Source organism: Dipteris shenzhenensis, chromosome 18, assembly GCF_047967505.1.
Source record: "Dipteris shenzhenensis isolate YYH24624 ecotype China chromosome 18, Dip_SZ_1.0, whole genome shotgun sequence".
Taxonomy (NCBI): domain Eukaryota; kingdom Viridiplantae; phylum Streptophyta; class Polypodiopsida; order Gleicheniales; family Dipteridaceae; genus Dipteris; species Dipteris shenzhenensis.
The window spans coordinates 1,873,028-1,899,327 of NC_141613.1; the positions used below are offsets into that span (position 1 = coordinate 1,873,028).

Sequence of the window (26,300 nt, forward strand, 5' to 3'; positions counted from 1 at the left end):
CCGGGCAGCAAAAGGCTGATCTTGTTTGCTGTCCCTCAATGTATCAAGAAGCCATCTGGGAACTTGCCTTTGCTGTCTATTGACAGCTCTTTCTTCAATGACTGCATCATGAATAGTGGGATCATTTTGTGCCAAAAGAGAAACCTGCAAATCAGCATGAGGTTGTGGCTGATTATTGCTTAGTGGAGGGCCTGCAGGAGGCTCATGTTGCTGGTCAAAATCCTCTTCTGATGATGGCAAAGGTAACCAAGATTCAAAGGCATCGAACATGTCAACATCTAGCTTTGCTTTGCAGTCCACAAGAGGAGAAGCTGAATGTTCAGCAAAGATTACATCTCTACTGACAATAATCTCCCAAGTATTTGGTTGATATAACCGATACCCGAGATGCTATCCACAGTTATGGCATAAGCTTTAGGAGAAGGAACTTAAATGCATCTTTATTGGATACAATTCAGAACGCAAAATATACCTAGATGAGTCCAGGAACATGCCCAAACTCATCCTCTAAAATCACAACATAGTGCAGTTTCAATCTCATGATAGTCACTCATAAGGTTGAAAACCATAAACTCCATCACACATAGCAGGGACTAGCTACTATAACATCCCCACTGACATCATCAGAACACAAAGGCTATCAGTTATACCAGCCCGTGCTGGGAAGTTATTATCAGTAGAGATCTTGTCTTCGCTGAAAATTCTGGTATTCCATTCTTGGACTGTCAAAAACAGCCAACGATTGTTGCTTCTAACGTCTTTGATACATTGCTGCCCTTGGTTCAGACTTTGACGAGTGCGTGGAGGTCTCAACTCATTTACAGCCACAAACAGAATCTGTTTGTCAGCCTGAATTTCCTCACATTGATCAGGCCACCACAGATGAAGCAGTGACTGAAGAGGTTGTCATAAGACGAGAAAAAAAAACTCCCCAGATGGTTGCTACACATTGAAGGACAGCAAACAAGCTGAGCCTTTGTCTGGACACACAAGAGCAGCATCTCATCACATGAAAGGACAATTAGTGGAGGTTGCATTGATTACTATAGCTTGCAATGAAGAGGCACTGTGTCACAAGGACGCCTTAATTGCAAGGCTTGAATGGAAGCCATGAAATCTGAGTTTTTCTCAATTCATCAAAATGGCACTTGGGAGTTGAGTGATTTGCCTAAGGGCAAGCGTGCTATAGGCACCAAATGCGAATATAAACTCAAGAAGAAGGCCGATGGCATTGTTGACCGCTACAAATCCTGTCTTGTTGCAAAAGGTTATGCTCAGCAGCAAGGCATTGATTTTGAGAAGACATTTGCACCCACGTCACACATAACTACCATCATACGATCATTGCTATTGCAGCCATCATCATTGGCAAGTGCATCAACTGGATATCAAAACTGCCTTCCTTCATGGAGACTTGGAAGAGGAGGTGAATATCACTCAGCCTCCTGGTTTTGCAATCAAGGATCTGAAAATAACCTCGGTTTTCAAAATAATCATACAAAGAACAAGCTGATGCAAACTTGCTGATTTTAATTCTATATTTGATGATATGCTTTTCACTGTACCTTCCACTCAGCATATTGCTGCCTTTAAGGCTGATTTGCCGCAGTCATTTGCAATGACAGATTTGGGCCACCAGCTACCAGCTTCACTTATCTTGGCATTCAGTCTATTATGAGTCAGTCCAAATACATTGGACAGCTACACATATTTCAGTTTGAGGATTGTAAACAAATTTCTACCCCCATGGAGTCTAGTTTCCATCTCTCCATGGATGATGTTGTTGAGCCCTTTGATCCCACTCTCTATTAGCAGGTTGTTGGATGCTTGTCATATTTGTGTCACACATGGCTAGATCTTCAATATATACCTAGATGAATCAAGGAACATTCCCAAAGTCATCCTCTAAAAACACAACATAGTGCAGTTTCAATCTCATGATAGTCACTCATAAGGTTGGAAACCATAAACTCCATCATGCATAGCAGGGACTAGCTACTATGACATCGCCATGACGTCATCAGCGCCCAACAATGGGTGTAGACCATAGTATAAAATATGCTCTCACACATACAAATCCACATACCCACACATACTTGAGCATCCATTTATACAAAGTCTTCGTACTGAGTTTCTGTCGGCACTCCAGAGGTGAAGGGCAAACTCAGCCATGACGAAGGCTAGCACTAAACGAGAAGGCTAATCAAAAAGTAGTCCAAAATCTCTTCATTCAAGCTACAACTGCTTGTGAATTCTAAACGATGCTTGGCGGCTTTCATTCATGAGGCAGTCAAGCACCGCGAGAGGCTACTTCGATCACGAAGACAGAAGCAGAGTTCTCCCTTGACAGATCCCTCTCAGAGCTCCATCACGGAGTTCTTCCTACCAGATCACAGGGACCCCCACGGGACGAGACCTCGACATGATCGTGACCCAGAGCCAACGACTCAACAGCTCAAACAGAGGGTTGACCCGCAGATTACAATTGGGGATATCTCCTCCCTGTTCAGAGTCGGAGCCCAACCGACAGGGGTTATTGTAGCCCTTGTTAGACGCAGAGTTGTGACCAGGAGACGTCACAAGGCCACACCTGTGAGCAGCCGATAGCACTCTATCGTCGCGTTCATGCCTCCACTGCCTCATCCACCCTGATATCCTGATGATGATGATGATGATGACAATGATTATGATGATGAGATTGATATGTAGTCGACCACTGACACGACTATGTTGTACTTAGTACTTAGTACTACCATTTTGCATTTTTTGCATTCTACATTGGTGTGGATGCTCGTTTAGTAGCTCCATCCTCACAGCTCGTTTGTACCACGGTTTTCACAGTCGCATAGACCCATCGGTCTTCCAAAGACTTTAATAAACTTTGTTTCTTTCTTTCTCCCAAACGAGCATCTAAATCTAGCTAATAGAGCTAGATCTTCAGTAGTTAAGCAGATTCATGCACAGCCCCAATACACAACATTGGCAGGCTATGAAGTGTGTCTTCTACTACTTGAAAGCAACCAAGGATTGGGCCTTCTCTACGGTCACAACTCTTCACTTACTCTACATTCATTTACCAAAAAAATGATTGGGCAGGATGTTATGACACTAGAGTGTCACATAGCGGCAACTATTTTATGCTAGAGCTTCATGCATCTCTTGGTTCAGCAAAAAGCATAGTTGCTACTTCCAACTATGAAGCTGAATACAGGGCACAGCTTTTACAGCCATGGTAAAATGTATATGGCTACAAAAACTACTTGCAGACCTTGATCTTGGTCAAACACCTCCTACTGCTATCTACACTAACAGTCGGAGTGGTTTAGGTATTGTGCGCGCCCCAGTGTTTCATGCACGCACCAAGCACATAGAGGTTCATTATCATTATGTCAAAGAGAGACTATTAGAAGCAGTTACTTGTCTTATGTTCCGATGCAAGACAATTTGGCAGATATCTTCATCAAAGTGCTTCCATGACCCAAGTTTGAATCTTTTTGACAAGCTTTACACTTGATTCCATTTGTTACATGATATTGCCATCCCTGTACTTCCATAGGTAGCTTTATCTTTTTGGATGAACATGTGCAACCATGGCATTAGTTCTAGGTATCTCTAAGATGTTTCCAAAATACTTCATTCATACCATGGAGGGGGTTTGTTGGGTTTAGTCCCTTGGTATGGCCTTGTAAGCTAGTTCTACTTAGTCAACGTATGACTAATAGGACAATAGGACTTTAGGACTATTACTCCTAATCCTAATCCTAGGGTTATTTTTTTTTTTGCCGAAAAAACAGTGCTAATTATATTACTTCGAGAACAAGATACAAGAGGTCAGCTTATAGCTGACGGGCTGCGTTCACAAATCGGACACAGCCCTAAAAGGTAGCAAAATAAAACATCCTCTCACGGAGGGATAAGACGAGTATGAATGAACAACCATCGGGGTGGTGAGAAGTGCCACCGAAGGCCCTGCGAAGTCTGCTCGAAGAAGAGGCCCTGTGTGTCCCAAGCCCGGAGGAAGCGTCTCCGCTTCTCCTGACCGGCCCGGGAGTCTCCCTGAATCTGGTCCCACTGGCCTCTGAGGGTATGAATAATCTCACTCCAAATCTCCGCCATGATCTGGGCAGTCGATAAGGAGGTGCCACCGAGGATCTGCGCGCAGCGCGAGGTCCAGATGTGCCACCCTGTAATGCTGCTAATAATCTCCCAGACTGGCTGCCTCTCCCGAACTCCTATATCAGCCTCTGCTAGGTGCTGCGGGATACCCTCGAGCGGTCCCCACGTCCCCTGTGTGATAAGGAAAGTGGGGTCCTGCTGGCATGCCTCGAATAAGTGATGAAGACCAGGTGCGGTGCTGCACCAACAGAACGCGCCCCAAGTGATCAATCCTAGCTCTGGTGCTGCGCAAGTAAGAATCCCAAAAGTCCACCTCCACACATCCTGGGCGCGAGTGCAGCTCCACAGGCAGTGTTTTGGTGTCTCCTCATCCGCATGGCAAATCTGGCAACATCCGTCCTGGCCTATCTGCCTCAACCAGCTCCCCACTGGAAGACCTTTGTGGGCAAGAAGCCACAGGAAGTATGAGATCTTCCGCGGCCGCCAGCTCTCCCACAAGGCCTTCCAGAATGCCTGCAAAAAGAACCTGGAAATACCATGTGCGTACCAGCTGGGTCGCTGGGTGGGGGGGCGGCTCTGCATCCTCCCGAGAACTCGCCTGCCCAGGGTCGTACTGTAGGCGAAGAAGGAGGTCGGCCCCTGTCCTGTCACAATCTCTGGCCACCACCACTCTCCTGGGTCCCAATCAAGCTCTGACAAGGCCCGCCCCTCCCAGAGCCAAAGACGCCAAAGCTGCACCTGGTCCTGCTCGATGCTAGGGTCGGTACGCCAGACCTTCCCCAAGAGGCCTACGACCCGAACCCTCTGCCACGGGAGAAGGGGGTCGATGAGCGCATCCTCTCTCCTGAGTCGTCCATCCCCAGAAATCGCGAAGAAGGAGATAGAGGAGTCATCCATACGTCCTGCGATCACCAGTGGAATGCCACGGGGGGTGAACTGTCCCAGCCAGCGGGTGTCACCAGGCATGAGGATCTGAGGCTCAGGTGGAACCAACCAAGCAGCTGGGATCGCACCGTCGATCTCCGTGCGTCTCGCCTGGGCTCCACGTGCACCTCCAGCTGCGTCTGCAAGATCAGTCATCTCCAGATGTCTGTACGTATCCCTCCAAACACGAAGGGATCGGGCTGGCCCCCTCATCCAGCCGTCCCACCTGATATGTGATCTCTCCCCCAACTGAAGGCCCTCGACATCTCTGACCTGACCGTTCCAGATAAGCGGCTGGCGATCGATCTCCTCCTGACAGCTGGGAGGGGACTGAATGAGACTGAGGCGGAGCCGCCTCCAAACCATGAGGAGGCTACGAACGAGTGGGGAGCGGGGCTGAGTGAGCGGGGCAGAGGTGAAGATCCACCTGAGGGACGGTAGCCACTCTCCACCTCGGCGCGGAACACAAGAGCCGACTCCCTGCTGAAGTAACATCTTCCACGTCTGCCCCCCTGGGGTCAAACCGCGGATGACAAGCTTGCCTAACAAGGCCTGACTCTGAAGCTCTGGATCAATGACCCCTAGGCCACCCTCAGCCTGCGGAAGAATGACTGTCTGCCAAGCAACCCTGGCTCTGGTATCTCTATGACCATCCTCCCCAGACCAAAGGAAGTTCCGAACCAACCTCCTGAGCTGTGCCGCGCTGGATCTCGAGAAGCACCAGCAGGAAGCCACATACCAAGCCGTGGCTAGGAGGACCTGGTTAACTACCAGGGCACGACCTGCAAGAGAGAGCTTAGCAGTGCTCCAGAAAGCCAGCTTCCGTCGGATGGAGTCTAGCACCGGGAGAAACTGCTGAGCTGGCGTGATGTCTAGGCCAACCTGGAAGCCAAGGTATCTAGCTGTCTGTCCACGTGGAATCCATCTGAAACCCAGAAATCGCCCCCACTGAGAACACGCCCCAGGGTCTGTGAGAAAACCAACTGATTTGTTCCAGTTGATTTTCGCGCCAGCGGCCGAGCAGAAAACCTCCAGGGCCATCCGCACCCTCTCTAGCATCCGCTCATCGTCCTGGACATAAAGGGCTGTATCATCTGCGTACTCCGAGTCCAAAAGCTCCGTGTCCTCCCGGAGTGGAAGGCGAACACCCCTGAGCCCTGTGGACCTCGCCTGAAGGTAGTAAGTCATGGCCTCGGCGAAGAAGAGAAACAGGTAAGGAGCAAGGGGGCAGCCCTGACGTACTGATCTCTCCAAGCTAAAGCGCTCACCCATCCTGCCTCCAATGATGACTCTGCTAGACGCTGTCCTGTACAAAGCTGAGATACCCTGAATCCAACCTGCCGGGAAACCTAGCCGCTCCAGAGTCCCCTCCAAAAAGGACCAGTCCACGCGATCGTAGGCCTTCTCAAAGTCGAGAAGTAGAATGGCAAGGTGTGATCCGCTGTGCTGAGCCCACTCCACCGCCTTTGAAAAGGTGAAGACATTATCCAGGATACTGCGATCCTGGACAAAGCCTGTCTGAGTGTCATGGACGAGGTCAAGGAGTAGAGGCCGAACTCTGGCACTGATCATCTTGGCGAGGATTTTGTAGGCAGTGGTAAGGAGAGTGATCGGACGCCACTGGCGAATCTCCTGTCTATCTCCTCCCTTCGGGATGAGGCAAATCAGTCCCGAGGAAAGGCTCTCTGGCATCTGACCGCGGCTGAAAATCCCCTGCAGAGCTGCAAGGAGGGGCTGATGGATCTGGTCCCAGAAGGAGGTGAAGAATGCTCGGGATAGCCCATCCTCACCTGGGCATTTCTGTCCGTCGATAGCCATCAAGGCCTCCAACATCTCATCCGAGGTGAACGGTGCCAACAGCGTCGCCTGCATGCTAGGCTGGACCAGGGATGGAATGTGCCTCCACACCTCCTCACGGGCACGACTAGCACGAGGGGCAAGCGGCTCCTGCTGGAAGAGGGTCCTGTAGAAGTCAGTGGCCAACCCCAGGACCTCCCCCGGATCCGTAACGATGTGGCCATCCGCTGTCCTGAGACTCCGAAGCTGATCACCTGCAGCTCTCTGGCCATGCGTCCTGAAGAACTCCCTGCACATCCGGTCACCCTTCCGGGCCCAGAAGGAGAGAGAGGCGTGATAGGAAAACTCGGAGCGACGCTGGAGTGTCTCCTCCAGGAGGGCTCTGGCTCGAAGGGCCTAGATCCGAAGCTCCTCCGAGCCCAGGGAAGCCTGCTGGAGTCGCTGAATGGAGGCGAGGTCCCTCCGGAGAGCTCTCAGGGAGACCCTTCTAGTGAGGATGGAGATGGAGAAAGGCAGGCTGCTCCTCCGCTCTTTGTCTCTGCTGCTGTCCAGCTGTAAGGACCTGCTAGGACTCAGCTGCTGACTGAAGAGGCTCCTGGGTTTGATCCCAAATGAGGGGCTGGAGGCTGAGAACCGTGGTCAGACTTGGTTGTCCCTGGGCAGCTGGCCTACGCAGACCAAAAAGTCAATGCATTAAGTATTTTTATACCAAAAAAGTCAATGTGTTGCCTTTTGTCCAAAAAGTTGACTTTGCCCTTTTTGACCTGCTTTGTTATTTTCCGACTTTGTAATGCTTCACTGCTTCTGTACCTGCTGTACCTGTGGGCTGCAGTTGCCAGCAAAGGCAGCCAAGCCATGGGCTGTGGATGCCCACGACACCCCCTTCTGTCTAAGCTGGAGCTAGGGAATGTGCATTGCCTCCTTATCAGCTGAAAGAAGTAAGGATAATAAATCACATGGTGCTTCACCTGAGGTGCAGTGCTTGAACTTGACTGCATAAAGACGCTAGCAGTTGCTTGTATCCTTCTTGAACTGATGGAGAAGGATCTGCTTGGGTTCCACAACCTATGCCTCATCTACGATATCTGGCTGCTCCACATCAGGAATGGTTGTCAATGCCGGGCCCACATATGGCTTGAGCCACAATACATGAAAAATGGAATGCATGGTTCATGTCGGTGACTGTAGCTTCATGGAGACATCATTTGATATGAAGAATCAGAAAGGGTCCAAAGCTTCGATGTGAAATCTTAGGACAATTCTTTCCAATTTCTTGAGGCCCTTTCCGCATGGCTGCTTTAACATGTGCAAAGGTATCACTGAATGATTCCTCTTCTTTATAACATTGACACGACCCCGCAGGATCTGACCCTATCACACCTAGAATCTCGTCCTCAATACAACCAGAATCATAGAGCAGGTGCCTCGATCCTCCCGACCACCCCCGAGCACGTGGGCTACAGCTCGACTCATCCATAGGCCCGTATCTAACCCAGGCGTCCCATACCACCTGAGCCCGTCCAAAGGACCTTCGATACACCACCTATAATCCGCCATGTAGATGGCCAGAGTCCCGGCCTGGGTCCAAGCCCCATCCATCTATTGAGGAGCGCTCAATTGATCTACACAATAGCACCGGCCCTCCCTCTATAGAGAAGGTAACCCGCTATAGATAGCATAATGCTATGAATAGCTCCCTCCATATAAAGCGAGCACTATATATGAGTCAATCTATATATATAGCAATCTCGGCTAAAAATAGCCATCCAGCCCTATGCTATCCCGTAACCCACGTTCACCTGCTTTCCAACCCTAGGTACACCATGCACATGACATACTCCCCTTCCTCTAAGAACTCACTCTTGAGTTCACTAGAAAGCCCGAAAACTCTCTGTGAAGATGAGTCAATGCCAATAACTATACTCTGACTATCAATTTGAGTGTGCTATACTTTCCATGAGATTCAAATCAAAGAGAATCTAAGGCCAAAGCCACAGTCTTTGATAACTAACCCAAGGAAAGTAAATCTCTCAATCTAAACAAAGTTACATATCGTCGAGTAATCTTCTCGAGAAATCAAGTAACGCCTGAATCCACAGAGTTAATTCCGTTGACATATCCGTACACAAGCATGGTAAAATCCGTACCTGAAGGTAAATGATTCTATCAACCTTATCTATTGAGTATCCTTGAACTCAAAATCTTAGGTTGAGATTGAGGAATCATTGTTCGAACATCCCCATCAATTGAACCCTCGAGGCCAATTTTTGGGTTGCAATTTCTATCAACCCTAATGTCCTGAATTACTTAGTATTTAGAAAATCCCTCAACGGAATACCCTTGTAATTCAAATTCTTGGGTTGAAATACATGACAGACTTTCCATCGCACAACAATTAGGTATCCATTCATAACTCATGATGGAAGAATCTTCATGGAAGTATCAATGGGCAAAATCCTGACCAAAAATATGGTCCCCTTGATCTATCCTCGAAATGCCCCTACATGAGGATAATCAGTAAAGATTCAGTTGGCTATATCCAGTCAATGGTACTGTTCTAGACATGTATATAGTCAACCATCATAGGAATAACATCCTATGTGATCCAAAGACTATGGAAACATACAATCCGAAATCTCTTAAAACAACATCCACTATCGAACATCCTGTATAAACTTGTGCACAATAAACCGCTCCGATCACAGGATCATCCAGTTCTTAGGATCTCTTATCTAGGAACATCAAGTTCTAAACAAGGCACTGACATACCATCATCAGAAGATATGCGGTAACCCTCCCTGAGATTGAGTCTAGACTATGGAGCTCCAGGGTTGAACCCAAAAAAAATACATGGCTTCTCTCAGGGTAAAGAATCTTAGTCAACCCTCGTAAAAAATCTAATCACGTTGCCACCAATTCAATTCAGCCTACTTGTACTTCACCCTAGAGGTCCTTGGGTATTATTTCACGCTGGATTATACCACCACATCAGAGAATCTTCTTAGTGTCCCATACCACCAAAGTATACTACAAATAAAAAACTCCGTGGACAATATGAGTGAATCAGGGTAGCCAATCCCTCTTTACTCAGACCATCCCAGATTGAGTCAGGGTGGCGAATCCGTTCTCAATCCTTTTCTTAATGTGATTATATCACCCCCTTGTGTTACAATACCCCAACCAATAGGTCAAAGAAGAAAACCAATAGGTAGCATCCCTAACAACTCTTGAATCCTGACTATCCATGACCTCGGCTAAAAGAGTGAGAATCAGAATGACCCCGCCTTTGGACATGATTCAAAGAAAGTATCCATCAAGACTCATCCTGGTCTAATCAATAAGAACCTTCATATGTCCAAACGGTGACTCGAAGAAACGCCATAACTCACAATCACATCGAGATCAAAACTTCAAATAGAAACCAAACAGAAATCTACGCACCAAGATTCGAGAAAGGGAATCCAATTGTCTTAGTTAAGTCCAGTTTAAGATGTAACAAAGTCTCAGGCATCCTCAATGTACCATATATCTAAAAAACTGCAAGATATATGGAACAAAAGTACACGTTATATAATTTGAAAAAACCAATCAAATTATAAATGCCACTTAGTTACCAATCGAATCCAAATTAACCAAAACCTGGTCAATTTAATAACAAGACAATTTAGAACATAATTCATACAAAATTGGGGAGCTTCTTGAACCAAGAGTGGTTCAAAAGATCCAGTCGAGCAAAAAATAATTAGGTGTCGGTCAAAACTGAGGATTTCAACCTCTTCATCGCTTCTCAATAGCACGGAAGCGGTATAAAGACTCTAAAACAAGCTGTCTACATTTAGAACAGCATGAGCCTTCTTCAATATATTTCTGGTACTGAGGGGTTTTATAGTAGTGAAGAGCTACCCAGAGTTCATCCATTAAGGAATCCATCTCTCGTAGCAAGTCATGAGGTCTACGAGGAATAACCTCCGATGTAGCCTCGTCCTCCATCTCAATAAAACAGTAATCCAACGTAGGTGTCTCATTACTTTCATGTCCTTCCATGGCTGGAAAATATCTCGCACAAGAGAGAGACTAGAAGAAAAGCAGCTGTGTCCAAACGTGTGCTCTTCACACTAAAAAGGAATCTGGTGCTGCGTGGAATCAAGGAAGAAGGCGAGTAGAGGACAGCAAGAAAGATGGCGGAATCTGATAGGCTGATCTCAGACAAAAAGAGGGTGGGAAATTCGCCTTCATGCGCTGAAGTGCTGAAGTGAGAAAGAGAATGAAATCCCGGGTATATAAATAGCCAGGAAGGGCCAACAAAAGCTAGGCGAATTTAGGGTGGGTGCTTGATTTAGAGCAAGTGCTTTCCTTGCTAGAGAAAAACAAAAAAGCAACCTCATTTTTAACCAAAAAAACAGTCTCGCTTTTAATAGATCCTGTCCCGCTTTTCTCCAGCCAGCCAAAACGCGCTAGATTTAGAGCAGTGCTTTCCTTGCTAGAGAAAAACAAAAAAGCAACCTGCTTTTTAACCAAAAAACAGTCTCGCTTCTAATAGATCCTGTCCCTCTTTTCTCCAGCCAGCGAAAAATAGCCAAAACGCGCTAAAATCAGGCCATACGCTCCTTCCCAAAGCCAAGCGCCTGCCCCAATCATATCGTCCCTATCTCTGATGCCCGAATTTCCTAGACAAGCCGTTTTCTAGGCTTATGAACGCTCTCTCTTTCCTCCTTCTCAACTGCAGCAAATCTAGGTCTCTAGGGTAGGAATCTCATCCTTGAGAACCTAGAGCGAATTCTTTCCCTAACCATCCTACTGTCACGCGTCCCCACACAGCCAATCACATCAACAACCCAAGCGTGGGTAGTTATAGGTCAGAAACGATCCATCCTCATATCTCTTGCTGAAAGCATCAAGTCTTCTCATCGCCTACCCTTCTCAGGGAATCACGATTTCCAAACACGTAGCAACCAAGAGAGAGCACACAGCCTATGGACTTCTATTTCTTCCACAACTCTCCCAATCATGAGCGCACATCATCAGCCAACGATTCAGCCCATACATAAGCAGAAATTCAGATTTGCAAAAGCAACCTCAAAAAGCGTACCTAGAAGACATCTTTTCTACATACCTCGCGTTGAATTCAATCGTAATAGGATGGCTCTGATACCAGATGACACGACCCCGCAGGATCTGACCCTATCACTGACCTAGAATCTCGTCCTCAATACAACCAGAATCATAGAGCAGGTGCCTCGATCCTCCCGACCACCCCCGAGCACGTGGGCTACAGCTCGACTCATCCATAGGCCCGTATCTAACCCAGGCGTCCCATACCACCTGAGCCCGTCCAGAGGACCTTCGATACACCACCTATAATCCGCCATGTAAATAACCAGAGTCCCGGCCTGGGTCCAAGCCCCATCCATCAGTTGAGGAGCGCTCAACTGATCTACACAATAGCACTGGCCCTCCCTCTATATAGAAGGTAACCCGCTATAGATAGCATAATGCTATGAATAGCTCCCTCCATATAAAGCGAGCACTATATATGAGTCAATCTATATATATAGCAATCTCGGCTAAAAATAGCCATCCAGCCCTATGCTATCCCGTAACCCACGTTCACCTGCTTTCCAACCCTAGGTACACCATGCACATGACAAACATTCATCTAGAAGCCCCCCAATTCTGATTTTCAAAGCATTATCCTTTAAAGCTGCATGTTCTTTAATCTCTTCCTAAATATCAGCTTTGTTGACCTTTGCATCAAACTCCACACTTCTTGCTTGGCTGTCTACACTTCTGTTTGAACTAGATTCTTAACTGTAGAGACTAGTTGGGGGGCATTACATGACTTTACAACCTCATCAATGACTTCCTTCTTGCCAGGTCCTTCCAAAACTTGAATTCTAGTTATGGCATCCGCCAGTTGCATCTTCAGCTCTCTCACTTGACCCTGTAGGAAGCAAATCTGTTCATGATACCCAATAATGGGTCGGTCAAAAAGACCACCTCAGTCATAGATATGCGCATACGAGGAAGGCGTCTTGGCTGCAACTGTGGCGTATCGGGTTTTACTATTGGAGGTTGCTAGAGTAGAGGGTGATTTTGAAGAGGAGGGTAGGCTAGGCCATTATTTGCTGGCCATATCTCCTGTCACTCCCTGGCTGAGCTAAACCCCTAGTTGAGCTGGGGGTTCAGCCCAACTAGGGGTTCCTAGTTGGTGAGGCTAGGCGGGGATAGGCAAAGGGTTGGCGGGGGTAGGCGAAGGGCTGGCGGAGCTAGGCGAGGCTAGGTTGAGGGGCGAGGCTAGGCGAGAGTGGGCGAAGGGCTGGCAAGGGTGGGCTAAGAGGCGACGAGGTTATGCAGGGGTAAGCTGAGGGCAAGCGGGGCTAGGTTGAGGCGAGGCTAGGCAAGGGTGGGCGGAGGACTGGCAGGGCTAGGCGGAGGGCTGGCGAGGCTAGGTGGAGAGCAGGAGGGCTAGATGGAGATGGAGGGGGAGATGGAGGGGGAGATGGAGAGGAAGGTTGATGGAGAGGCCCAAGGGAGATGGAGAGGAGCTTGATGGAGAGGGAGATGGAGATGGTTGGGGAGCTTGATCGAGAGGCCCGAGGGAGATGGAGCAGATGATCTGGGGACTAATTCAAAGTTGGACGAATTCAAAGCGGGAGAAAGAAAGAAAGAAAGAAAGAAATTTTATTAAAGTCTTCGCAAGACCGATGGGTCTATGAGACTGTGAAAATCCTGATACAACGAGCTATGGTAGTGGAGCTACTAAACGAGCGTCCATACCAATGCAAAATGCAAAATGCAAAAAATGCAAAAAATGCAGAATGGCAGTACTAAGTCCTAAGTACAACATAGTCATGTCGATGGTCGACTATATATCAATCTCAGCATCATCATCATCCCCAGCAACAGCAAGATATCAGGATGGATGAGGCAGTGGAGGCATGAAGTCGGCAATAGAGTGTTGTCGGCCACTCAGAGGTGCGGTCCTGGCACGTCTCCTAGTCGTAGCTCTGCGTCTAACCAGGGCTACTGTGACCCCCATCGGTCGGGCTCCAGCTCTAAACAAGGAGGGGATGTCTCCAAGTGTGATCTGTGTGTCGATCCTCTGTCTGAGCTGTCGGGTCACAGGCTCCGGGTCACGGTCATGTCGAGGCCTCATCTCGTTGGGGTCCATGTGATCTAGTTAAAAGAACTCCGTGATAGAGCTCTGAGAGGGATCAACCGAGGAAGAAGTCTGCTCCTGTCTCCGTGCTTGGAGTATCCTCTCGCGATGTCTAAGTGCCTCCTGAATGAAACCTGCCAAACACCGCTGGTCCGGGTAGGAGAGGAAATCGGCTAAAATCCCATAACTATCTCTGAAGAGGCAGTGGAAACGTCCTCGGATCTCATAATACACAGGACACCTGAAGATGAAATGCTCCTCTGTCTCAACCTCTTGTATGTCACATAGTGTGCATATGCGCCGCTCCCTGGGTAGTCGCTCTGCTCTGCCGCTCTCGATGCGAAGTCTGTGTGAAGAGACCCGGAACTGCCCAAGAGAGATCCTCATCGAGTGGGGTAGGTGAATCTGTGTGTATCCTGGTGGGTCAATGAAACCCTCCGCTGTGATATGTAAGAAGTGATCTCTGTAGAAGCTAAGCTTCACTGGGAGTTCACTCGGTTCCAACCAGGTATAGAGAATTGATGGAGAGAGAGAGAAATGATGCTCAAATGAAGACATGAACATGAAGAAGGCTTTCATCCATTCATCAAGTATGACATGATAAGTGAAGTACAAGAATTATATAGGCTGATCACACACACTCATGTACCAAGTGTATATGGGATAACTCCCAGAGTGCACATGGCACTCACACATGACTCACACACATGAACTAGTACTAGAACTACTAATACTACACACCAACAAATCACATCACTACTCTTTGGCTATGATATCTCCAACACCCCCCTTTAGAGCAAAGAGTGTGACCCAACACGCAAAGAATAGACCGATCCTCCCTTCAGCGCAATACTGCAAAGAGCAAGTCCAACTATCCAACACCTCCGTGTGATAGTGACTTCTCAGTCGGTTTGTGGCCGGTAAGGGCAAACCATCACTCACCACCCCCCCTTACTCTGAACTGGGTGGTCAATACCATCAAACCAAAGTAAAAGACAATACATTCATTTTTGGGGGACAACCCAAGGCAAAGTACTCCAAATACATTCAATTTAGAGGGACAACTCAAGGCTGAGAACCTTTATTGACTCGACATAAACACACATAGCATAGGGGGCCTAGAAAGCTCAACCCTAGTAGTAAGGGTCCTCATCCTCAAGACAAAGGCCGTGAACCTCTGTTGTAGCTGCATGTATCTCCTATGGGGGCTCTTCAAGTTCAGCTTGTTCTTCAACAAGGAGATTGGCATGGTGCTTCTCTTGTTCCTATTCCTTCTTCTTGAAGCAATGAGCTTCAATGTGTCCTTTCCTCTTGCAAATTCTTGAACAAGAGATTGAAACCGTGCTAGATGATCACTCAACTCATCACTCTCTTCCATTTTCAAATCATAAAACTTAAGCTTTAGAAAGACTTTTAGAGTTGGTGATTTTATTACCAAACAATGTCTCGAGGCGATCCCAAATCTCCTTAGCTGTTGAATTGAAATCCACATGATGAATAAGAGTGTCGGCCAAGCAAGGACCAATGAGGCAATGGCCTTCGCATTCTGCTGCTTCCAAATCCTTTGGTGTTGCTGATCAAGTAACTCAACCTTGTCATCCTCAACAACATCCCAAACACCTTCGTGCATAAGAAGTGACTGCATCTTGCTTTGCCATGTGGGAAAACCTTCCCCTTTGAATTTCTCCACGAGCAAAGAGCAGGAGGACAATGAAGTCATGATGGCAAGGAGCTTGATGAAAGCGGACAGCAAGCCCAAGATGCAAGGAGGAGGCTAAAGAGAGCTAAAGGAGTGCTCTGGGATGAATGAGGCAAAGAACAGCCCCGAAAATGAGTGTGAAGGAGGCGGCTCTGCAACAGCAACCCTAAAACAGCTTGCAAATGCCAGCAGCTGCTCAAAAATAGGTCAATGAGACCTCCAAATCACTCGAGAAGCTGTAATCAACGTGCATGCATGCTGCAGCTGGCCTGGAAACCCTAAAAAGGGATTGTAAATGCGCTGAAATGGCTGGAATCTCTACACATGCAAGCCTGGTCTGCTTCGAAATGCACACAGCACTAGAAAAATGCTCCGAAATGTGGAGGATGGTCTCCACGCAGCACTTGGCAGGGCTGGACCTGCTCGAAAACACCTTGAAATGTTGGAAAAGGTGGCCAAAAGTGTGCTCCCACAGGGCGGCTATGCAGCAGCAGCAAGGTGGTAGAGGAAAGATGCTCAAAATGGGAGCAGACAGCAGGGAAAAGAGGTGAAATGAGCACAAAAGGAGGCGGCTATGGACAGACAGGCTATTGTGGAGCTGAATGGGCACAAAGGAGGGCAGATGGCTGCATGATAGAGGCGAAAAAGAGAAGGGCTGAGGCGGCTGCAGAAATAAAAGCTAGAACAGAATTAGGATTTTGGATTAGGGTTAGGGTTTTGGATTAGGATTAGGTCTAGGATGACGTGGCAGCTATGGCAGGGTGACCTGCTCTGATACCATGTTAGAAACATGGTGGGGAGAGAGAAAGAGAGAGAGAAGGAAGGTTAGGGTGTGAGGAAATGATTCTCAAATGAGGACACGAAGACGGCTTTCATTCATTCATCAAGTATGACATGATAAGTGAAGTACAAGCCTTGTATAGGCTGATCACACACACACATGTACCAAGTGTATATGTGATAACTCCTAGAGTGACACATGGCACTGACACATGACTCACACACATGAACTAGTACTAGATCTACTAGTACTACACACCAACACATCACATCACCACTCTCCAATACTACCCACACTGGTGGAGTGGGAGTTGTTGACGATCCCTTGGGCCAAAGGAAGAAACCGTTCCCGTCTGAACTATGAATTGGCAACATAACACTTCAGCACATCAAAGGCAAACTGATTGTAGATCTCCGTCTGGTCATCTGACTAGTGATGGAAACTGCTGGAAAAACTGGGCTTGGTTACCAAAGTAGTTCCTTCAGAAGTCACTGGTGAGCTTGGAGTCTCAATCTGAAACAATGGATCTGGAAATGCCACACATTGGGTACCCCCATCTAAGAGAAAAACAGGTTGTCGTCTACTTGCAAACAATGAGCATGACAAATTTTTGAGCTGATCCACTATCGTCAGGCACATTGTATTCCTGGAACAAATGTCGGGTGGAAGGTCGATCACAAGATCCATGCTAATCTACTCAAATGGCCGATCTAGAATCTCAAGGGCGTAGAGCATCCAAGTAACTTCCCGTGAGGAGCCTCTGTTGATAGAGGTGCTGCTGGTGGATATACTGCTGGTGGGGCTGCCTCCTGCGTTGAAGCTGCCTCTTCCTCCGTGCCAGGGTTGGAAGGCTCGCCAATCTATAATGTTAAGTAGATTTCTCCTTTGCAGAGTTGTTTTTCTCTTTATCTAGTCTATCCATCTAGTTTAGGTGGACTAGTTGCTGAGCCAACGTCTCTAGGCACATGAAGCCGCCTTATTAAGTGGTCCAAGACCGCCAGAAGTGTACCAGCTACCCCTCAACACAAGAAATGTGGAACCATAATCGTCCCTTAACTTCCAATCAAGTATTAGATATACATGCAATTTTGACACTAAAGAGCATCATAAATTCCTAAAAGATACCAATATGCTTAAAGCTTATAAATTTGGCATAAAGACATTTGAAGAAAAAATATCCTCTCTTCATCCTTCTGCCTAGGTTAATTGTTCACACCACCTCTTACAAACAGATAGGTATACCAATCACAATTGGCCAACAAACAGAACCTTACCTCACCTACTACAGTAAGAGCTGTGCCTACAGGTAAAACTCTCTCCACTCGCTTTACTCCGAGCATCTGCCATTATTTCCAATGGCAATATCAATACAAAGCCTCGTTCAATTCAATTGCAAGATAAATGACAGCTTATTTCTTACAATCCTAAAATTGAAGGCTTTAACCACAGCCTTCCTCCTTCTATATCACCTCTCAAATACTTAGTCATGATTAAACATATAACCTTCAGCCCTTGCAAATAGTCAAGGGTGCCGCGTACAAGTGAGCGACCAGATTCTTCAAAAACCTCGCTAGCTATTGTCAACTCCAAACCGGATGCTCCGCGAGCTCCAACAATGAAAACGCGGCTCGTACCATCCTCCTAGCCACGGGAATCCACAATTATCTCCTTTTCTTGCAAGATGTACAATTTGAATCTCTAACAAAAGTTTCAACATAAAGAATACCACAAATATATTTTTCTTATACAAAAACGCCATTTCTTTCATAGCGTTGAAAAAGAAGTTATCATCTTCCAAGCAATTACCAGGTACCATGGGACCTCCTTGCTCATGGCCAGCATCAAGGCTGAATCTTGAATCCATGACCCAGACTCGTTGTGCTTTAAAAAGTGTTGCTCTGCCTAAAAATGATCCACCATAACATCAATAAGACAACACACACAAATTATTTAATAAAAACACACCAATGGTAAGAAGGTGGACTTGTAAATAAAGAATGTGTCACTTGCAACAACAAGGAAACTATGAACTTTACACTTTCTGATGAACTTTTGATACTTCTGCATGTTTCCTAGAAACTGGGCACCATAACTAAATTTTTGCCTCGCCTAATTTCTTAACTAAGGTGTTAGAAGCCTTGGATCATGCCAAATACAAACTAGAAGCTATAAAATTTGCAACCTAGGTTCAAAATTAGGATTGCAAACTATCATTTCCACAGATGGGATCATACCAATAAATCTGCAAAAGAAAACAATCAATCATTGATCAATAAATTCAACCTATTGATAAGCAAAGGGGATTTGAGATCTTGCTGACACAACAAGACTAAATGAATCTAATACAGCTTGCTACACTCACCCTACAAAAGCCTTCAATTGACTAGATTTGCCTAGCTTCCAAAGAGATTATGGAATGTAACCAAGAATGCAAATCATGTGATCAATTATTTGCAAAAGAAAATTATGTTCATAAATACCCTTCAAGGCAACCAATCATGATATGCTATAGTATGATGCACACATTTTTCCTTTAAAGCATCATTGAATCCAATAGAAACAACTTAAGAGTGCCACCAATGCAAGTAGCAATCGCATCAAATTGTGACAACAAAAGATGTTCTAAGATCCATTAACAAAACTCGCTCGAACCCAATATGCATACCAAATGAAAATATAAAAATGCCTGCAAGCCAAGCCATGCCCCAAGTGAAAAGTCCATATGAATACTCTGAACCCGAGCCACAATCAGAGCCAGCCAAATCCTCTGCCCAAACCATGGACCAATGGGAAGACCCTCGTGGGCAACCATCAAGAAAAAATAGGAGATCTTCCGTAGTCGTCAGCTGGACCATAAAATCTAGATCTGAGCTCCTAGGGCACCTACTACTAAGCCCAATGTCGCTCTCTCAAGGGAGTCCAAGCCATCGCCCCTAGTTAAAGACACCAACCTATACATATCATGTAAGAGAAAAAAGCCACCTCCTCCACGCACTCTGAGTGGTCTACTCTAAACCACTCTCCTGTATTCCACTGGACCTCACGAAGGGGACGGCCCTCCCTAAGGCAAAGGCACTACTAATGTACATCCTGGTCCAAAATGTGTGCTGGGTCTATGGATCACTCCTTGCCCAACCGACACACAACTCTGATCGTCTGCCGCCGAAGCGAATCCAGACCCCCATCCATCTCTAAGTCTCCCGCACAAGCTGGCTCAAAAAACCCACCCGGACCCACCCTAAAGAAACGGGCTCAATCTCTACCCTAAACAGCTAGGGTGCCTTTCTAAGGCAAGCTGGGTCTATAAGCACGAAGCATGCCCTGTTCAGTGTAGGCACATCAACACCTTTCAAATGTGAGACATTAATTGCATATATACATCGTCAACAAAAATTACAATTGTTGGGCTGCATTTTACACACAAGCATAGCCATACATACACCATTCAAATGTGAAATGTTCAGCCCTCAAACGTAGTGTATCCAACAATCAGGATAGCATGCGTGGATTTCAGCTTCAACTTATCCTCGAGTCAGGGCCACTACAATTGTACTAGAACAGGTATGCTGCACATGTGCCTCATGAACCATAGCAAAAGTAAACTCCATGTAGTAAGAACACCTTACACAATTTTTGTGATAATTTCAGCACATGCATAATCAGAATCTCATTGATCTGCACATAAGAGAACTTCACGTACAAAGAATGCCTTCCACAGTTTTGTGATTTGTTTATTTCTAGAATTCTTAGAATACCTTTTGCCTAACATTAAAAAAACCAACGGAAAAGTCATGCAATAAGCAAATCTATCTATACCTCAGAGGCCCTCTGCACTACTGCATATGCTGAAATATCTGACTATGAGGCTTGAGGATATTATCACAGTACAATAAAACCAAGAAAGGAAGGGATCTTCTATGTGCACTAGAAAGTAAGTCCAGTAATCATCCAAACACTGTAAGGCTGACTTGCATTAATGGCAAGGATTTGCTTACAATCTCTTCAAGTATGACACCACGAAGACTGCTATGTTCACAGCTAATTGGCGTATCAGATCCAACTCGCCCGGCAACAGTTACTACCAGTGGAAGAGCTTTGCAAGCAGACTCCAGTAAAATTGCTGCACAGGAAAGACAAGAGCAACATATCTTAACACCTACTCTGACAGAGATGAAATTTGAAAAGGGAAAAAATCATTGTCTTTATTAAAAGAAGCATTGATTCAAGAGAACGATTGGTTTAAAGTAATTGTCACAGACAATCTGTGAACCTCTAACCCCAAAATGCCAACCACACACACATGGCATATACGAATGCTTTCAACCTAAGTCCCTCTTAGAACTCTAGAGGTGAAGGGCCATGATGTGAAGGCCAGCACTGCACGAGACGCCAATGAAAAGATAATCCACATCTCTTCGTTCAAGCTCAAAACAAAATAAGCCTGTCATTAAACAATACAAAAAAAATAACGCAGTATAAGCAGGCCACAAGATCACGAGGTGAAATTCACATATCTCCTAGCATGGCTGGAGCAACTCACCTTGCTTATTCAGCTCGCTAGAATATCTACGTCACACAACATCATTTCATATATGGCGTGATTTTAGACCCTTTAACGTCCCGTTTTTCCAGCCCTCAAAACCAACACCAAGCACCATGCTATGAATCCCTCGACGAGGGTAGATCATAGTGATCGGTGTAATGTTGTTCGTATTGCTATTACACTACGCACAACTTTGCGACCAACATCCCACATTTGAAAACGTTTGAAGGTATCGCACTCCTTTAAGAATTTAGCTTTGGACAATTCATAAGTTCTGACAGAATCAAATATAGAGCTACCCAAAACATGGATTATTTTCGTTTGAGTTAACCTTATGCTCAGTATGTTACATGCGTTGTGCTCATTATGTTATAAGCGTACTCACCTCTGTATAGAAGATGAAAAATAACTCGGGAATGAGCTCTTTTTCTGCGTTTGTCTACAATAGTAATTTCTAACACGATCGACAAAGTTTCGTGCCTCAAACATTCCACGTGTTGAGTGTCGTGGACAATTTCCACCGCAATTGCCCAAAAGAATGGCAAGCGACAGACCAAAGTTGGCACATTTGCAGGTTGACGGCACGAGGATGACGCATAAAGCCGGTGCGAATAATGGATCGAGTCAGTGATGAAAGGAGAGGTATGTGAGGATTTAGCCCATGTGGGCGATGGCGTACCAAGATCCTTGAGTTGATTGACTCTCTTAACCGATCTGAGGACGGCGGCATCTCTGTCAAACAGAAAAATTGGCGATGAGGGGGATGTAACCGAGCAAGAAAAACCTCAGATTGGGCAAACGATGTTGTCGCGGAACTCACCGGCCAGTGTTGCGACTCAAGCAGTAAAGCGCGGCTCCACTGAGACAGAGAGTGATGCCTCCCCAAGACAGCATGGCCTTGAAATGGAGACAGAGGAAGTTTTTGTCACAACCTCAAAACTTGTTTTTTGTCTGATGATCAGTAAGTCAAGTTACAACACCACAGAGCATCCATCTCATGGCTATCATTTATCTGGTCAACAAGGCTTAAGTGCTTATATACCTTTCAAATTTTATCAAGTTTTATTCAACCTAGCGAATGGTGATTTTTTGGGCCAGGTTGGGAAAACGGGGTTTTTGTTAGCACTAGAGCCTCTCTTAGAAACACTCCTTTGGAGCAAAGTTTTGTGATTATTCTCAATTTTTTGGGAAATTTTCGAAATTCAAAAGCGCTCTACTTTTGGGGTATTACTGGTGGCCTTTTTGGTCTTACATGCAGCGCTGTTATTTGCAATGTCTCATCATCTAAAGTCCTCAAAGCTATGGTCATTCTAGGATTTCCATTGCTCGACAAAATAGCACAGTAATAGAAGTCGCAGTCAAGTCGTTGAAATGTTCCAATCTAATTGCTCCTTTTAGCTCTCTCTCGCCTCATTGTGGCTTTTCATCTCATAAAGCTCTTGGACTTCCCACGCAAGCTGGATCACATAACATACATCACCTTCATCGTGTCATCTTGAACGCAAGATTGCAGTCTGTCTTTGTCATCAAGGCGATTTGGCAATTGTTCTATAGCGAACAGCTGTAATGGGAGCGCATGGAGACTGGGCCTTTTCTTCTGACGACAAGGGAAGCGATGCAACATTGGGACAATCAAGCCAAGACGATGATTTGTGTATAATTTATTTCGGAGAAGAGGGGGCTAAATTACACCATCGTGCTTCTAAATTTCCAACTACAAGCTTTCCTTTGCATCAGTACAAGTTACTCCTCCACTACATGATATGACGATGGCCTTGCAAAATAAGATAATAAAGTACGTGAAGCTTCTAGGCATCATTTCCTTTACTATTGAGAGGCCTTCTAAATAGTATCTTCCCCAATCCTTTCTATAGCATGGCTATTTTTCTTATGACATTGATACGCTCTTTCAGTGTTGTACGCATGTTACCTTGTGTGTTTTGTGCAATTTTTACAATTTGAAGGTATGGCCGCATCTCTCCCGCATCTTAACTGTCATGTAAGCTGACAAAGGCATTCGATGTCCCTATTGCCAGCAAGTTATCGATGGGTATATTGAGAACCCTCCTCAGCCTACAACAAATAACAATCAAAATGCAACCAAGGCCCATAACAACTAGATCCGGGCAGGTAGCCGTATTGAAATAGAATATGTTTTATTTAAGTTTTGTAATTTTAGAGTATAACGACATGTTTTGCTTTTAGAAAATTAGATTAGCACATAGCTCTAAAAATTAGATTAGCACATAGCAATTTGCATTTGGCACATAGCACTTTGCATTTCAACACATAGCACTTTATATTTTGCAAATAGTACTTTGCATTTACCCCATGATCACACATTTATGTGGGGGAGGAGTTGCCACACTTCCTTTCCAAAATTATGGGACAAAGGAATCTATCCTTCTTTGTGTTCATTTCAATTTGCATTTTCCACAAAGCAATTTGAATTTTGCTCATAGCAATTTGAATTTCGCATTTATCACTTTGCATTTGGCTTATAGTGCTTTGCATTTAACACATAACCACACACCTGTGTAGAGGGATAGTTGGCACACTTTCTCTCAAAAAATTATAAGACCAAGGAACATGCCTTTCCTTGGGTTCATATAGATTTGTATTTAGCACATAGCAATTTTAATTTCAATTTGCATTTTTCACAAAGTAATTTGAAGTTTGCACATAGAAATTTGAATTTAGCATATAGCACTTTGCATTTGGCTTATAGTACTTTACATTTAGCACATAACCACACATATGTGTGGGGGGAGAGTTGGCACACTTTCTCTCCAAAATTTATAAGACCAAGGAACGTGCCCTTCCTTGGGTTCATATCAATTTGTATCTAGCACATAGCAATTTGCATTTTGCACAAAGCAATTTGAATTTTGCACATAGCGATTTGAATTTGGCATATAGCTCTTTGCATTTGGCTTATAGTACTTTGCATTTACACATAACCACACATTTGTGGGGAGGCGAGTTAGCACACATTTGTGTGGGGGTAGTTATGGACGTGAATATGTCTGCCCTTACCTACATCCATGGATCATACTCTCATAAAAAGTTAGTAGATTATACAACTAATCTCCAAATATCTTCGAAGATGATAAGGAAAGGTTGTAGGGGTGATCCTTGGGTATGACAAAAAATGTCATCATTTGTTGTTGCCTCTGCTCTGTTGATTGCTAGTTATAGTGATGCCAAAATTGCATTGCGAGTTCAAGGATTCCTCTCATGGAGCGCCCATGCTCACCCTACTCTACTCTACTCTTCTACATTGCCCTTTCTTCATAGTCCCTTCCTTCTCGTAGTTGTCGCTTCTTCTCATTCCTGCATTACTTCTTTTGCTTCCTTGACTTTGCAGGATTCGGTTTTAAAAATAGAGAGGATGATTGAGGAGGCAGAGGCCCACATGTATTCGCAGGATTCAATTTTAGAAATAGAGAGGATGATTGAGGAGGCACAGGCCCACATGTATTTTTGCTTATAGTTGAAGTCCAAGGCTGAGTCCAGGCCCCCCTGTTAGGTCAGACTGCATCGGCAACAGGCCCAGATCGCGCTTTAAGGTCGAATCAATGAGAGAGTCAGGTTGCGAATTGTCATCCAACTTGATAAAGGATTGTGGAACTTCTCTCTACCATGAGTTCAAACTGTGTAGCCTTTCAAAACACATGGCTCAGCTCGTTCAAAAATTGCTAGAAAAAGCTTCATCAGAGAAGTCCCCCCTAGGCCGATAAAATGAAACAGTGTGACTGTGGCCATTCTTTCTCAAATCTCTCGAATCCCCAGTGCTTCGGCCTATGCACTACACATGTGAAAGTAGACACTATGATCCGCCAAACTGATGATACTTTGCCGAACCTATTGGAGACAAGTGCTATAATTCTCTCAAAACAACGCATGCCCAAGTCGAAGAGGTCAATTATTAGGCGACCATTTTCTGCCATTCAGAACCTTAGTCGAAAGATTTTGAGATCGAGTGGAGACCCGGATTCAACCGGAACTGGAGATGAGAAAGATAAAAGTCCACTGAAAGTTCAAAAGGAAGAAAATTTTACTTCAGGAAATCAGAAATTTTGTGCCTATACGATTGCAGGAGGATCCGTAGACTGTAAAAAAGATGTGCCTACTTCTCATGAGTGACTTCATGCGGGTTGGCGTTGGCAATGAAGAGCCTAAGCAAAAAAAAGGCAAGATGAGTGTAAAGTTGATCAGAGTGAAGAGAGAAACAAAAGGCAAACTCTGGCAAACTCCTGTATCCTGGTTCCTCAATTCCCCATTTCATCAAATCTAATAAAACGTCCTTTACCTTTGGGGAGTCACTTAAGAGGGAGAAATTCCCTCGTATGTCCTCTGTCAACTCTCTGGCGTAGCGTCTAGGACAAACTTGTTCGTAGTCTCGGGATCATATATTCATGCAGAAATTCTAATTCCCAATCTAGAAATGCAAGCATGGTGTCTTCGTAGCTCCAGTCTTCTTGAAAGTCATACGCATGAATCCAATTAAACTAGATATCTTCTCCGTTCTCTCCAATACGAGAGTTTTCATCCTCGTGAAGAAGTGATCTGTAGCATTCAGTAAGATTGCTAAATAATCTTTGAAAATTGAACCCCAGCAGGTCCCGACCTTGCTTCATCGTTCCTTCACGGATTGAAAAAATCCATGTGTTGTAAGTATGATGAGTCGGATATCTGCAAGAAGATGAGGCACGAAAGTTAGCCATGCCATGGAGAAGTGCCAGAGGAATTAGAAAGAACCAAGGTGATTGCTAGAAAGGCTACAAGAAATTCTTTCACAACCCTGGCTCACCAGGAGACATTGTCAATCTCTAATTCCTCCACGTTCGTCGAACCCATCGGCAAATTAGCAGCCTCACAGGCTGCTTCTTGTGAAAGCTGCCCTCCATTCTTTGGATTTTCTGCAACATCAGATTCTTGGATGAGATCTTGACCAGCGGCAATGACATCAGGACCATCGACAACTTCTTTTGAGGCCCCGAGAGAAGCTTCATTGTCTTCTTTGCCTAAATCAAGTGAACTTTGTCATCCTCTCCTTCTGAATATTGATCTTCTAGGTTGGCCTTACTGCTTTCCAACACCACGATGGCTTCCCCAGACTTCTTAGCCATTTCCTCGATTGCCGCATGCATTCCTTCTTCTCATCTCCTTCCTTCATGAACCCTTTCTGTCCATTTCAAGAGGTCATGGATGGTGGGGGAGTGGCTGGACGAAGGGAGGGAGATTTGGAAGGCTGGGGTGAGATGAACGAAATGGGGTG

General features: G+C 45.5%; 1 protein-coding gene across 2 annotated transcripts in view; it reads right to left on the reverse strand.

Annotated features, from left to right (window-relative positions):
• The window catches only part of DAL1 (E3 Ubiquitin ligase family protein), a 36,479-nt gene extending 14,540 nt beyond the window's left edge, over positions 1-21,939 (reverse strand). Inside the window, exons 1-6 of one of the 2 annotated variants that reach the window (XM_087389347.1) lie at positions 21,840-21,939; positions 21,699-21,751; positions 20,472-20,596; positions 18,283-18,378; positions 18,016-18,117; positions 17,751-17,816 (exon numbers count right to left, since the gene is read on the reverse strand). In XM_087389347.1, the coding sequence (XP_087245473.1) occupies positions 17,751-17,816; positions 18,016-18,117; positions 18,283-18,378; positions 20,472-20,596; positions 21,699-21,751; positions 21,840-21,913 (516 nt within the window). In that variant the 5' untranslated portion in view covers positions 21,914-21,939. Of the gene's footprint in view, positions 1-17,750; positions 17,817-17,979; positions 18,118-18,282; positions 18,379-20,471; positions 20,597-21,698; positions 21,752-21,839 lie in introns of both variants that reach the window. The other variant, XM_087389346.1, reaches the window with a different exon arrangement.
• Between the last annotated feature and the right edge of the window lie 4,361 nt (positions 21,940-26,300).